General features: G+C 59.1%; 1 protein-coding gene across 7 annotated transcripts in view; it reads right to left on the bottom strand.

The window, feature by feature from the left end:
• Window positions 1-8,084, bottom strand: part of BAIAP2 (BAR/IMD domain containing adaptor protein 2) — a 78,342-nt gene extending 70,258 nt beyond the window's left edge. For all 7 annotated transcript variants that reach the window (XM_035302035.3, XM_035302031.3, XM_035302036.3 and 4 more), the window contains exon 1: window positions 7,928-8,084. In XM_035302035.3, coding sequence (XP_035157926.2) covers window positions 7,928-7,981 — 54 coding nt within the window. In that variant the 5' untranslated portion in view covers window positions 7,982-8,084. The remainder of the gene's footprint in view (window positions 1-7,927) is intronic.
• Window positions 8,085-15,716: the final 7,632 nt, after the last annotated feature.

The following is a 15,716-nucleotide window of genomic DNA, read 5'->3' as shown; positions in this document are numbered from 1 at the left end:
CAGGAAAGCAGAGAGCAGCAAGAGCCTCGGGCAGGGCCTCCCTGCTCTCCACCACTGACCTCTGACCTCTGAAGAACTTTCAGTTCTATAAGCTAGAGATCATGGCCACCACTTACCCTGTACTCTCGGCCAGGAAAGACACTATCGTCTCACTGAATTAATGAGAAAACAGGTCCAGCAGCAAGACGCCTGCCTGAACTCCTCGAACTCCTGGACAGGACAGACGCACCACGCACCGCTGGAGAGCCAGAGGGCCCCGGAGTTGGCCGGCCGGTTTCAACGGGCTCAGCCACTCCAGCTGATGGGTGAGGACACACTTCTCCCCCCGACTGAGGATCCCATCAGGCGGGGGACACCCAGGACCCACAAAGGAAGCAATAGGAACAAGGCTGCCCACGAGAACGCCCAGGGCAGTGTCCGCTATGAGCAGTGGCAAGGCCTCCTGGGTGCCAGGATGCTGCAGAGCCTGACCATTCCCAGAGTCAGAGCGTGAGACACAGTGACACTGCTCAGGCCCCCAGCATCCCAGCTTCACAGCCACCTCCCCAGATGGGACTCCTGCCGAAGACCAGGGCTCTGATCCATGGCCTGGGGCTGCCAAGGCCCTGGAGTCTCAGCCCAGGGGCAGGACAGGCGGAGGCTTATGCTCCATCCACACCTAGACTGCGTGAGGATGGGCTTTCCATGACAGCAGGGAGCCAGTGGAGGTGGACACAGGCCTCCTCTGCCACAGAGAGTTGCCCAGGGAAGAGGGGCTAGACAGGCCCCATGACAGACCCAAAGGAAAAAGGGGTATGGAGGGACCCACGTCCACTTCAGGTGGTGGCATCTCGGCCTCCACCACACCCACTGATTTAAAAGCCCCACCTAGACCACACGCAGTGTCTCACACCTGTGATCCCAGCTTCTTGGAAGGCTGAGGCATGAGAACTGCCTGTACCCAAGAGGCAGAGGCTGCAATAAACCAAGGTCACACCACTGTACTCCAGCATGGGTGACAGAACAAGATTCTGTCTCAGATGAATAAATTAATTAATTAAACTAAAGCCCCATCTGGAAGCAGCAGGGCCACTCTCCTGCCACTAGCAGCATCCACCCAGACTATGCTTGGCTCCGGGTAAGACAAACCCTCTGCTGGGCAGATTCCAGCTCCTCTGGCCAGGGGGCACCCTGCCCCCCACCATCCCCACCCATCCTAATGTCAAGATGCAGCTCGTTCCTGGCACAGGCACCTGTGCCACCCCTGTGCACTCCACCATTCGCGTCTTGCAACTCCCAACGGGGCAGCCATGATGTGCAGGTGGTCACCTGGCATGACTCACCTCACCTGCTGACTGTCCCCTGCCACAACCAAGCAGGAGGTCTGGTGGTTGTCTGAAAACCTGTTGATCAAGAGAGCGCCAGGGTTCAGTGGCTCATACCTGTAATCTCAGCACTTTGGGAGGTCAAGGTGGGAGAACTGCTTGAGCCTAGGAGTTCAAGACCAGCCCGGGCAACATAGCCAGACCCCAACTCTACTAAAAATTAAAATTAAAAAACAATTAGCCGGCTGCACAGGTGAGGCAGGCCTATGGTCCTAGCTATTCAGGAGGCTGAGGCAGGAGGACTGTGTGAGCCCAGGAGGTTTAGGCTGCAGCTGAGGCGTGATCACACCACTGCACTCCAGCCTAGGAAACAAAGTGAGACGCTGTCTCCAAAAATAAAAAGAGAGAGAGAGAAAAGAAAGTACCAGTAACAAAAATGGCAGAACAGGGGCTTAGATAAATCTGAGACACACTCAGGAGGTGTTCCAGCATTAGCAGCCCTGGCGGTTCAGGGCCAGGTGCCCAGCAGACAGGCACAATCACCGCCAAAGCTGAACTGTGGCTCAGAAACCAGACTCTCCATGCAAAGTAAACTTTAGGAAAACCCTACCAATTTACTTCACATGATTAAATATAAGACTATTTAAAAATCTACCCCAACAATTCTAAAACAACTGTTTCAGTACGTATAAAATAAAAACTCTCAGTGAGAGGAAAGCACACTGTTTAACTGACAGCCTTTTCCCCTCCAAGGGGGTCCCCAGCACCTCACGGCCCAAAACATCAGATCTGACAGTACCGCACGCACCCCATACCCACTCATCAGCGTGTAGACTAGAGCACTGAGGATACCAAGGTTGGTGCCACCTGACCCAGGACAGGCCCCGGAGCCTTCAGGGATCCTGGGAGCATGCTGCCCAGGGAACAAGATTTGGCCAAGGTCATATAGCCAGGGGACAGATCGGGCAAAGCTCCTCCCGGCACGCCTGGCAGGAAGCCCAAGGATCAGGCAGGATTTTCCAAGGCTCTGGGATGACCAAACCAAGAGCTAGCAGACAAGGCTCCATAGCATGAGTCGAAAGGACCAGAGGCGGCTGGGGGATAACCTGCAGGAGCTGCTGGAGCATCACTGGGCCTGTGGGCACAAAGGGCCCCTCCCCAGGAGCAGATCCCCAGCCTGCCCGAGAGAGGACTCCTTAGCACAGGATGGGCTCAGGCCTTGCCTCCCATGTCCGAAGCCGCCTCCTCTCTTGTCCCCCTGGCTTCCTGGTCCCCTTGGTGCAGGCCCAACACCAAGCATCCCTGGACAACAGCACGAGAAAGCCTTTAGCCTGCCTAGGCCAGTCCCACGCCAGGGCCGCCTCCTCAGCCTCCACGGCCCACAGCCCTGAGAAACAAGGATTTCAACCACGTGAGGTGTAAGCTGCCGCCACCTCTAGGGAGCCCTCAGAGGTCCCAGGCCACTGCTCAAGGAGCAGACAGCTGGAGCCAGCAGACCCGCAGCAAAGGCGGGACAGCGATTCAAGCATGAATGCTCCAGAATCCAGAAACAAGATGTGTTCATTCCCAAATACCAATGGGTCGCCTCACAGGCCGACCACCACTCCCGACCCAACAGAGGCATCTGGGGGCAGGGTAGATGGGGTCCCTGCAGTCAGAGAGCCAAATGGGTCCCTTCTCCGCCTCCCCTTCTGCCTCTGTTGAGGCCCCTAGAGTCATTGCGCAGCTGTACAGGCACAAGCAGGGGCAGGGAATGAATCAGCGCTCGGGGGAGGTGGGAATGCGTTGGAGGTGGGTGCCAGCTCCATCCCCACCTGCCTGTAATTACTATGGAGTTTAGCGCAGTCTGGGGGGGGGCGCAGCTGACGGCACCGGACGCACATGACGGCACCGGACGCACAAGTGCAGAGCTTCCAGGGATCATGAGCTCTGTGCAGCCACAAGGATGCTTCCCTATCCTGGGGCCTCAAGGAAAGTCACCCAGACGAGGTGGCTGGCAAGGAACATGGGCAAACCTGGCTCAGTGCAAAGAAGGACAGGAGCCAGCCTAAGCCAGCGGTCAGTGGCTCCCCACCCATGGTGGTAGCCACAAGCGATGCCGGCCTAGGGCAGCTGGCAGAGAGGGCCATGCAAGGCTGGGTGGGGACAAGTGGTGATGTCTGGCTCTGCTCGCCACCTCCCACTGCTGCAGTGACCCTATGGTTGCTCCCCTAACCAGAGCCCAGACCCGTGAACCAGGGAGAAGGGTGGGCCGGGCCTCAGCCTCCCGGCCAGCCTGCCTCCTAGAGCTGGGAAGAAGGATGGACCCCTCCCGCTCAGTGACCAGGTCACACACCACACCTCCCCTGCAAGACCACCTATCCTGGACAGCATAGCTCATGGTGCCTGTGGCCAGGAGACAGGGCCTGGCCCGGAGGCCTTGACCCTTGGAAGTCTCAGTCCAGAACAAGACATCAGCAGGAACACAGCTCCCAGCAGCCCCACCCGCTGCCCTCCCCTCTAACAGTGGCCCCTGATAGCTCAGAGCAGCAGTGGCCTTCATTCTAGCTCTGAGCCCCAAAGTACACTCTGTCAGTCCCATGAGCCAACTGACCTGCCCAACAAAGAACACCTGCTCAAGGCGGGGACAGTAGGCACGGCAAGACACTTGCGCCACCCAGCCAGGAGGACATCAGCACTGCTCCTGGGAGATGCGCCCCTGCTAAAGGCTGGCGGTGGCGAGGGCGGGTGACACGGACCATGGCACACACATGGGGAGGAAGCGCAGGCTGGGTCTGCTCAGTGACAGCAGGCCCAGTCATCCTACGGGAAGACGGTGCCCACGGAGGCTGCCTGGGAAGTTTTCTCTAAAAGCACCGCATGCACATGTACACACACGGACATGCAAGCATACACATACAGAAACACACACAGGCACATGCACATGTACACACACAGACACGCACACATGCACACGCACACCCAGCTGAGCTCAGCACCGGGAATTCTCTCCTCCTCGGGTGCCATGTCTGCTGCTCCCCAGGTAGGAGGCTCCAATGCCAGGCGGTACCTGTCAGAGACCTCCCACACATATCCAAATGGAGGGGTGGTGAGCTCCGTACACCCTGGGAAGAAGCTGGATGTGGCAGAGAGGAGCAGCCAGGCCTAGGCAGCCAGGCCCTAAGCAGAAAAGCCAGCAGCGGGCTCCCTGCCACCCAGTACACAACGCCCACCACCTGGTACCAACTCTTACCAATCACACCAGAGGCGGCAAACCCAACTGGCTCCCAGCTCCAAGAACCCTGTGGCATCTGCCTCCTGGAAACATGGCTGCGGCCTGGCCAGGCTGTCTTCTCCACCAGCTGCCAGAGTGACCAGCCAGGGCCAGGAGCCTTGGCACCAGGAAGGCCATGACCACAGCTGTTCTGTAGCAGCGACTCACACCTCCCCAGATGCTCTCCCACCTCACATGTTCTAAGACAGGCTGTGGGCCAATGGCGCTATTTCCAGAAAAGGTGCTGAAGCCACCACACTATAGGTCATGGGTCACCTGGGCGCCAGGGCTTCTCTGAGGACACAAGACCGTGAGGAAAACACCCCCGACAGTAGCCTAGTGCCCCAGTAGCCACAGCCAGCAAGGGAGGCAGCTCCTCAGCACACAGGGATACTCAGTGCTCCCCCAGCAGAGCTGCAGTTTCAGCAGCCTTAATTCCAAAGGCCACTCAGTCATTTGGGGGAAGCAGATTCCAACACTCAGTCCCTTGATCTGGGCCGTTACCAGGGCTACCTGAGTGCGTGCCAGGACAGGGCTCCCATGAAGGAAGGGGTTTTCCTTGACTTGCCCTCCCAACCCAGGCAAGGCCCAGCCCAGGTTCTGCCCCCAGAAGGTGTCTGCCCCTGGCAGACACCGGAAAGCCCTTCTACTCCCCTCCTCTTCACCTTCCATGAAATTCCCGGAGGACACAGCTCCCAAGGGAATGAAGCCACCAGGAAAGAGGTCAAAGTCTGCGTTACAGATTCTTACAGGAGAGAAAATCAAACTGCACATTTCATTCTCGCATTGTTAATCAGCAAGGCCGAGGACAGGCATCCTCCTTTGCCAAGGCAAACACCACTCAGAACTGCAGTTGAGGCCAGGCGAGGGCCAAACCAAACAGCAGAGCTGCACCGCGGGTGACACACTGAGCAGGCCACAGCCCGGCCATTCCAAGAGGTACCGCCAGGGCTCATCAAGCGCCAACCGGGGCACAGGAGTGGCAGCCCCTGGAAGGGATGCCAGAGGCAGCACCGTCCCAGCAGAGGATGGAGCTTGGCGCTGCCTGGACCGGCTTGACCGGCCAGGTGTGCATACAGGTAGCTCTGTCGGTCTCCTGACTGTGTCTCCGTGTGGGCCAGGTTTCTGCCTGGCTGACATGCCAAAGCTGCCCAACCAGTACCGGCACTACCACAGCACCCTGCGCTCCCAGTGACAAAGCACAAAAAGGTAACAGCACCAGGACCCAAACACTCAGCAGTCAGGCCCCGAGAGCGGCAGCAGGAGCCACCTACCTACAAAGCCAACAGCCCTGCCTGCCTGCAGCAGCAGCAGCACCAGCCTCGCACCAGGGCAGAGTGTTTCCAGAACGGATCAGCCCTTCAGACACCTATGGCCGACTTCGACCAGCCCTGCTAAATCAAAATCACCAACTGCCACATCTTCACCCGGGGAAATCACCAACCAACCCACCCGCCGAGCACAAAGCGCAGAGCCTGTGTGTTTCACATGCTCCAGACCTGCTCCTCGAATCCACAGGGGCTCAGAGTCACCATGCGCTCAGTCCTGAGTTTTCCTGCCACCCTCCAGCTGACAGATTTCACTCAGACCCACAGACAATACAGCTCCATCTAGGTGACGGCTGACTGCCCAGCCAGGAGAGTTTTATTAAGGGTGAACACAGGGTCAGTCCCTCAGAGCAAAACCACTCCATGCACCTACCCCCCAAACTTTCACCACGAAAGTTCCTGCTTTCTGGTTTCAGCACAGAAGCAGAGAAAATAGGAAAAACGTGCGGCCAATACTTTTCTGCCACCCTCTGCAATCACGAACAAGTCATAACGGAACTAATGACTAATAATGTAATAAACCTGCCTCCCTTAACAGCATGTGCTTCCACAGAGAAACAAGACCAAAACCGTATGCCACCGACTCTGTGAAACCAAACAGAAAACCCCAGGTGCTGCTCCTTTACTGTGAGACTCCTGAGGTCACTGTGAATCCTTTTAACCGGTGGTTCTGACAATGGCTTTAGGGCTGATCTAGTAGACCGCACCTGACTTACAGACCTACGTGGCCCCAACTTCACAAGCTTTCTTGAAAGCTGTATTCAGGGGCAATCTGCCCCTCCTGCCTCCCCCCACCCCACTCCAGCTGGAACCAGAGGGGCCGCCCCAGAAGCCTCCACCTGGCTCTCCAAACCCTGAGTGCCAAGAGGGCTTCGCAGGCCCCTGGCCACGCACACCTTGGCCTCCTAACACAATCAGAAACTGTTACTCTGCCGGGCAGGGCGCAATCCGGTGAGGCATGAACCAGCAACTGCCAGGTAAATGCCCACTCCACTGGTCACCCAGCCTGTCACTGAACCTTCAGAGAGTTTTGAAGCAAAGCACATCTTTGCTGTAACAGATTGCCCAGGGCCCAGGGCCACCCAGGGCCAGGGTTTCTTCTGAGAAAATGCCCCCCCCCCCCCCCAGGAGTTGCTGCGCTCAGGGGTGGGGGTCTGGACCGAGAATGGATGCTGAAGAAAGAGGAAACCAAGGGCCTGGGGGTCGGTATCCCAGCGACAAAAACCACGGAAGGGGGCCGCAGGGGAGGTTTCCAGCGGGTCTCCGCGGCCCTCGGATGTGAACCTGTCATTTCACAAACGAGAACGTGGATGCCACTCTCAACACATCTAAAGCGAAGGCAAGCACGTCAGCCTCCTACACAATTAGTCTTCTCTCTCCGCGGTTACATAAGATGATGGATTATCCGTCCACACATCCAACCTGCCCGCGCTCCGACCTCCCACCTTAGGCCCTGGCAGCGGCGCCGGGCAGGAGTTCTGGAAAGGGAAAGCCTGTTGAGAAGGAAGTGCCCGAGGTTCGCGTAACCGCGCCTGGAGGGGCCCCACGGTGCCGCTGGCCGCGGCCTGCAGGCAGCCCCCACGCCGCCCTGGCCACCGCAGCCCCTGGGCCCGCCGCCCCCGCCTCGCCCGGGTCTGCTACAGCCCAGACAGTTCCGAGGGTTCCCGGGGCCCCGTGCGCGGCTCCGTTCCCGCGGACGCCAGAGTGCGCGCGCGGAGGGGCGCGCGGGGGCCGAGCGGGGCCGAGCAGGGCCGTCGGGGCGGGGAGCGCCCCCGGGCCTTGGGCTGAGGCCCGCCGGGCCGCCAGGGCGTGGGGTGGGGAGCAGGCGGAGAGGCCACCTGTGAGCGACCGGCGCCGGGCTCGCCACCCCCGCAGCCCAGGGCCCCGGCGGCTGCGCCGGGAAGACCCCCGAAGTCCCGGCCTCCTGGCCCCGAGCGCGGCCCTGGGGCCGCCCTGGTCCGGCTCGGGAGAGCGGGCGGCGCAGAACTCGGGCGCACCCGGAACGGGCTCAGCTTGGCTCCGGGGTAGCGGGGGGAACTCACCTTGTAGACGTTTTCCGTGAGCCGGTGCATCTCCTCAGAGCGAGACAGAGACATGGTCGTGGGTCCCGGCTGCACCACAGACCGGAGTGGGGGCGCAAACGACGGCGGCGGCGGCGGCGGCGGCGAATGAACCGAGACAAACGCGGACCCGAACCACAGAGCTAGTCGTACGGCGGCCGCCGCTTTTATAGCCGTCTCAGGCCCCCGCCCCGCTACAGGCCCCGCCCCTGCGTCCCGCCCCCGTCGCACCCGCATCACCGCCCCCGGTCCCCCGCCCCCGCCCAGCGCTGCCGCTGCTAGGCAACCTTCAGGCCCCGCCCCCGCACCGCCCTTTCTATTGGTGGGTTCCGGACACGGGAGAGGGGGCGGGATTAGAGGCGGGGCCTGGTGGCCGGCTCCAGTCAGCGATTGGTCGGCGGCGACGTCGATCCTGGGGGCGGAGGGGGAGGCGCGGCGCGGGCTGGGGCCCTGGGAACAGCCTGAGGGGGGCCCGGCAACAGCCGGGCTGGGGGCGGGGAGGCGGGGGCGGGGTGGCGCAGGAAGAAGGAGCAGAAGGTGGGGGGAGGAAAGCGGGCGGGGGGGCGCCGGCGGCGAGCGCGCGTGGAGGCGGCACTTCGCGAAGTGGCACTTCGGGGCGGGCGGCCGGCCCGCCGGGTCGCGGCCTGGCGCTGCGGGGAGGGGACCTGAGCGGCTTGGACGCCGGACGCCGCGGGCGGGGCTTACAGGTGAGAGAAGTCCGGACTCCGCCGCTTTGCAGGTAAGCCCGCCGGGGCAGGCGGCGACCTTCTGGCCAGCCCCTCAGGGCAGAGAGGAGAACCCTGGGGGCGGGGGTGCTGCAGGAGGATCATGGAGAGAGCTGAGCCCTGGAGCGGGGGATCACTTGGAGAAATTGGATTTCGGGGGAGCATTGTGAGGAGAGGACTTGGAGGGAGGACCCTAGAGAAGGTGAACTCTGGGGAGGACTCTAGACATGCAGACGGCGGGTGGGGGCTTGGGGCTGGGATTCTGGAGAGGGGAGGACCCGGGGGGAGGAGGGTTGGGGAAGAGGATCTTGGGGGAGGGCCCTGGGAAGGGGGATTTGGAGAGGGGACGGGGAGTTTCCTGCTGGAAGGCCTGGGGACAGGGCGACCCTCAGGGAGGAGATTCTCGTTGGAGACAGTTTACTTGGGGAGAGAGGTCTCCGGGGAAGGCAGGGTCGAGGGTGGCAGAAGACGAGTGGCCCCGAGGACTGTCATACAGTGGAAAACCCTGGGGGAGGGGGAACCTTGTAGAAAGGATGGAGGAGTCAGAGCTGCCTCCAGTTTTTAGGAAGGGTCTTGCTTAAGGGTCCTCCCAAGGGGATTTTGCCCGGGAAGGTGGCCGACTTGGCACACAGGACTCCCAGTACAATTCCCTTGGAGAAATATTTACATAACTTAGACTAACATAGAGGAATTATTTGCCTTGCATTGTAAAACACCAGATCTCAGCGTTTCCCTTTAATTATACCTCACACTCTCCCAGCCTCCCATCCCTGCAATATCAGTCATTTACTCATTCATTCATTCAACAGGTCAGGACCCTGCACACAGCTGTGCAGGCTGGCCACAAACCCCGAGACAGTGGCAGGGGCTGGCTATGCCAGTGCAGGCACTCATGCAGGTGGGAAGAACCGGGAAGTGAGATTCAGGAAGCCTCGCCTCCCTTCCCACCACAGCCCCGCGCCTCCTCTCCTTTGGCTGAATTTCCTTCCAGCTACTGGGCCTGGCTTCTTCCTTTTTCTCTATTGTCTCCAGTGTTTGGGGGTAGATCCCTGTGTATTTATTTTCTAGGATTATTTCTTTTGCACACGACAGAAAGCCAACTCAAACTGGCCCTGACAAATGAGGACATTTACCCAGAGGCAGGAGCATCTCCACTGACCCTGACCCCCTTCCTGTGGGCCAGCACCCTACGGACCTCACACTGGCCCTAGGACTGACATCCACTGGCCTGAACTGGGTCTGGGCCAGCACGGAGCAGGTGGGGGCACAGCAGCTCTCGCCCAAAGGAAAGTGAATGGCTGGAACCAAGATGACAGGTGGAGGCTGGCAGGCAAACATGGGAGGTCTCCTCGCTCCAAGAGGGGAGTGAGCCTGGGGACTTTCCTTCTCCAGGCCTCGCTGCTCCCACCAGCCGCAACACAGGACAGCAGACTCCTCCAGAAAAGCTCCCATGGTCCTGGGTCCCACCCCACCTTCTAGAATCCCCCAAGGTTATTTCCTGGCCGGCCTACACGTGATTACACTTCTCCATCCAAGGGGACACTCACATTCGGTGACCGACTCAGAGCCCAGGCTGCTTTCCAGGTGGCCAACGGCTCAGCAATCTCGGTGCCTGGGCCTGTTCCCCCCGTCGCCCCTGGCGGCTGGGTAGGAGGCTGAATGGCAGGATGGAGACCGTCCCTGAGAAGAGGGTCATCAGAACACCTGCCGCATGTGGAGATGACCAGCTCAGCACCCAAGGAGACACCCGTGGCTGATGGCAGGCACAGAACTGGACGTGGCAAGGTCCTCGTACCTAGGAATGGAGAACAATGCCAAGAAACTTGGCACCCGCCTGGCATCTGCCATGCACCACTGGCCTCCAGGAGGGTCTCTACCGAGGCTGTGCCCATGTACTCTATGCTCGCCTTCACCAGCGTCCTGTGAGGCCTTTCTGACTGATGTGGAAGCCTTTCTAAAGGGCATAGGTGTCTGGGGTCTGGGAGGCTGAGTACCAAGGGTCCTGGGGATAGACAGGCCAGGCTTATGGGCTGGGCATCCGGAGATCGCCGTGACGCCAGCTCCAGGTGGAGCTAGGAGGCCACTCTTGTCCCGACGCATTTTATTTTGGAGACATTCACAGACCACCCCTTGTTCCTGTTCCCCTTAACTGTTGACAGTGTGTTAGGGTAGCTGCACAACTCGACTGCTTGCCTGAAGGTTGGGCAGCATGGCCGGAAATTGCAGCCCAGACCTGGGATCTTACCCACGCCTCTATAAGTCAGCCCGAAGGAAACCAGTGTCTTGGCAGAGAGGCTTCGCCCTGCCGCCTCCTCCCAGGAAGAAAGAGCAGAAGAGGTGTCGCCAGCCGCTGAGACAGCCAGCCACCACCTCCTCCCAGACCCTCCGTCCGCACCCCAGACCAGGGTCAGCTTCCTGCACTGGCAGTGGGGAGGGGTAGGTTTTCAAAATCCAGACTGCGGGGTGGAGGTGGGAGCAGGTTTCTGTAATGAGCAGCTCATGGGGGTCACTGAGGAGGAGGCAGGCGGAGCCTGTACATTGCAGGTCTCCTCTCATGAGCGTCAGCCCTCACCTAGGCGACCAGGGGATCTTTCATACCCCAGCTCTGAGCCGGGGGTCTGCAGCCCAGGTGCCAGCGATGGGCCCTCATGCACACAGGGTGCCGAGCAGGGCCAGGGCAAGTGTGACTTCAGACAAGAATCCGACCCCACAGCTGGTGGTGCCGACCCTGGTCAGCCGGCACTGTGGGCCGCTGGGGAGAAGAGGGCTGGAGGCAGAGAGTGTGAGTGTGTAGCCTTCATCAGCTTATTTTTAGTCGCGTTATGTAAGTGGCTTCATCTCAACGTCACATGGGGGGGGGGTCTCAGATTTAATTACAGGATGACAGCCTTTGCTTTTCAAGCAAGCTGTTCTCCTGGCAAGGCAGGCGAAGGATTGGGGAGTTCTGCTCAACAGAAGGAGCCCTTTCCTAGGTGACCACCCAGCAAAACTTGAACCCGCTTTCACCTCCTTCTCCCTCTTCCTGACCAGCTTCACCCAGCCTCAGCTGAGGGCAGCCTGAGAGTAGCCACGTGTCGGCAATCCCGGGGACATTTTATGCCTGTCAAGGGAGGCTCCCCTCTCCCCTTCCTCTCACTTCCCACCCTCTGCCTGGCAGCTTTGCCTTCTCTCCAAGAGAAGGGTCCGCCCAATCAGAACTCCTCTTCCCTCTTTTCATTCCTGGATTAAAGCACTTGTAATCAGTAACCAGAAAGTTCCAGAGTGGGAGAGATCGGAGGGCACCTGAGCCCAGTCAGACGGGCATCTGGGGCAGAGCCAGGAGGGCTAGCCTCCCCTGCCCACCCTTCTTCCACACTTCCCCCTCCAAGCCAGGTGCTGTGGGAGAAGCTGTCCACATGAAGTCTGGAGCACCGTTTCTTTGCCTCCTGCATGGGCTGGATAGGCTCCCTCATTGTTCATCACCTGCAGCGTTACCAGCAAGAAGGCAAAGGCAGAAGCTCATCGAGGGTGGGAGCCAGGGCTCGGGGTCAGGGGTGTCGCTCCCTGCGGCAGGAAGTCCGGTTCAGCCGCCTCCAGCCCACTTTGGCTTTATCCAGTGTAAAAGGCAGAGCCAGGTTTCCAGTGCAGGCCATTTCTCGCCAGGGCAATAGGGACAGGGTGAGCACTGACTTGGCAGGCATGGTATGCACTTAGGGGGTGGGTGGTACCGAAGGGATGTCAGCTGGCATAGGCAGGTCCAGTGGTCGCTGGGGGCAGGTGCCACTGCCTCTCTGAGCCCCTCTAAGTGCAGGGCAGAACGTTTTGGGAGGAATCCAGGCATAAAGGGGGATAAAGAGCATGGAGAATGAGACCAGCACACTGAAGAGGCCATTGCTATCATCTGCAACTGGATGGGACATTCTGAAGAGCTCCCAACACAACACAGATGGTCACTCTGGAGGTGGACCTTTAAAAGTAAGGGTCCCGGCCAAGCGTGGTGGCTCATGCCTGTAATCCCAGCATTTTGGGAGGCTGAGGCCGGCAGATCTCCTGGGGTCAGGAGTTCGAGACCAGTCTGGTGAACCCCCATCTCTGCTAAAAATACGAAAAATTAGCCAGGTGTGGTGGTGTACCCCTGTAATCTCAGCTGCTTGGGAGGCTGAGGGAGGAGGATCCCTTGAACCCGAGAGTCAGAGTTTGCAGGGAGCCAAGATTATGCCATTGCACTCCAGCCTGGACGACAAGATGGAAACCGTCTCTAAATAAATAAATAAAAGTAAGGGACACCGGGAGGGGGCCCAGCTCCACCCGCTTCTGTGTGGGCTGCACATGGTGACTTCCTTCCAAAGAGTCCTGTGTGGGGGTGGGCAAGGTGTCTGCACAGCAGAGAACCAACCCATTGTCTCAGCCTGGAGGTCAGGGCTGGCACCACCGCCGAGAGGTCATGCGGGCAGATGTGACGGGAGGGCGCTTCACCAGTGGGCTTTTCCTCCCAGACCATAACCCTTGTCTTAGCATCAGAAAAAGACCAGCAGGCTGGGCACCATGGTTCACATCTGCAATCGCAGCACTTTGTGGGGCCAAGGTGGGAAGATTGTTCAAGACTAGTCTGGGCTACATAATGAGACCCCATCTCTGCAAAAAAAAAAAGAAAAAAATTTGAGACGGAGTCTTGCTCTGTCACTCAGGCTGGAGTGCAGTGATGCGGTCTCAGCTCACCGAAACCTCCACCTCTCGGATTCAAGCGATTCTCCTGCCTCAGCCTGCCGAGTAGCTGAGACTACAGGTGTGCACCACCAAGCCCAGCTAAATTCTTTTTTTGTATTTTTAGTAGATACAGAGTTTCACTATATTAGTCAGGCTGTTCTCAAACTCCTGACCTTGTGATTATCCCACCTCGGCCTCCCGAAGTGCTGAGATTACAGGCATTAGCCACTACGCCTGGCCAAAAAAATAAAATTTTAATTAGCCAGGTGTGGTGCCACATGCCTGTGGTCCCAGCTACCCTGAAGGCTGAGGCAGAAGGATCACTTGAGCCCAGGAGGTCAAGGCTGCAGTGAGCCTTGATCACCCCAGCATTGGCGCCAAAGCAAGACCCTGTCTCAAAAAAAAAAGGAAAAGAAAAACATCAGGCAAATCCCAGTAGGGGGACATATTACAAAAAAAAAAAAAAAAAAAACACCTGACCAGCCGTCCTTAAGGCCGTCCAAGTCACCAAAACCGAGGAAGGTCAGAAGCTGTCACAGCCCAGAGGAACCTGAGGACGCCTGACCCAAAATGTCATGTGGAGTCCTGGATGGGGTCCTGGGAGAAAAAGAAGACACTGGAGGGAAACTGAGGAGATAGGAACAAAGCATGAGCGTCACCTAATCATGTAGCAGTATCGATTCATTTATCTTAATAAACGCACATGCTGATACAAGATGTCACCAGAGGGGAAACGGGGGGGGGGGGGGTTCTTTGTAACAGTTGCATAAATCTGAAATGTGCTGGAGTTAAGGTTTTCATGGGAGTGGGGCAGTGACCTTGCTCAGGCCTCCAGTTCGGCCTGCAGCGGTCAGAAAGTATCACCTGTGCCACCCTGGAATCTCATCCTGGCCCCCAGGTCCCCACTCTGTCCACTGTGGGGTCAGTGGATGCACCAGTTGCCCTGTTGTCCGGTGCTGCTGGTCACAGCCCCAGGGAGCCAGCACCCTGTGGAGCAGCCCCTATCCTGAGGGTAGGCACATGGGGCCCCCCATCTGTGGCTGCAGCTGGACTGTGCACGGTGGAGCTGGTGCCATGGGGCTCGAGGGTCCTGCTGGCAGCTCAGCCCTTCTGCCACCTCAGATGTGGGCTCTTGCCTGGCCTCCTTGACAGATGGTGCCTTGGGTTTGCTGCCCACGACCCAGCGTGGCTCACGGCTGTCTCCTGCAGCCACAGTGTTGGCCAGACTCCTGGCCATAGCCAGGGAGATGCATCGCTGCCCATCCAGGCATCTGATGTCCCCTCTCTCCCCTCGAAGGGAGCACATGGCCCATGACAGGGAGGAAGGTCTGGAGGGCAGGAGGAGGCTGCTGTCTGCACGTCTGGGAGACCCTGCCTGCTCTTAGCTCCACACAGACGGAGGAGTGCGGGAACGGCCCCTTGGGGGCCCTTCCTGACCCTGTGTTGTGGTGGTCCAGCCTCAGCCCTCAAAGAGAGGTGGCCTGGAGAGTTGCACCGAGCTTCCTCACAGACCGGGCTGGAAGAACTGGGGGGGCTTCCTCCTGAGGGTGGGGGGACAGGAAATTCAGCCTCCCTCCAGAGCCTGCCCTGGCTGGGGGTGTGTGGGGAGAGGTTCCCCAGCAACAAACCCCTTTATGTAATCCAGCGCACCGCGTGGCGTGACTCCAGGTGCCTGTGGGAGGCGCGCGGGGGTGAGCACCGGGGCGCAAGTGAGTCTCAGAGTTTTGCTCCCGCTCCTCCCCCCTTGTTATATGTCAGCGTCATCCCAAGCCTGCCAGCCCAGTCATCCACTTGCTTATTAGAATACATTAGCTGACAATGTGGACTTAAATAACTCAGGCAGGTGACAGCCTACAGCACACCCTGTGTGACTGGGCCCTCTTGCACTGGCCCAGGTGACGCCGGGGTCTGGGGCCGGAGGAATGATTCCTGTGGCGAGAATGCACTGACCGAGCTGGCCACTTCAGGCACAATTGTGGAGCTGGGCAGGGTGGAAGGGGAGGAAGGACATGGGCGCCCACGGTGACCAGGGGTGGGAGCCCGCTCCTGTCCTGGGCCCACTTGCTGTCTCCGGAACCCAGCATAGAACAGGAGTGGCCAGTGACTGGGTGTGCAGGAAGACGGACCCATGTGAGGACACTGAGTAGCCAGGGGGGCAGGTGCGCATGCCCCTCACCTGAGCCCTGCGCTGGGGGCTGTGCTCGGGCTCAACCTCCCTAAGCAAAGATGAAGAAGGACGAACTTGGCTTCACCCTCAGCATAATTCGTCTTCATTTACCGCCTGAAATGTTGTCTTTGTTTTCTTATCACTCTGCCTCTTAAATGACTTAAATTGCCTTGAAAGGTATTTCTGGATGGGA

This window comes from Callithrix jacchus, chromosome 5 (genome assembly GCF_049354715.1).
Source record: "Callithrix jacchus isolate 240 chromosome 5, calJac240_pri, whole genome shotgun sequence".
In the NCBI taxonomy this organism is placed as follows: Eukaryota; Metazoa; Chordata; class Mammalia; order Primates; family Cebidae; genus Callithrix; species Callithrix jacchus.
The sequence above is the reverse complement of the archived record's forward strand: the minus strand, read 5'-3'. Positions and strand labels throughout refer to the sequence as shown.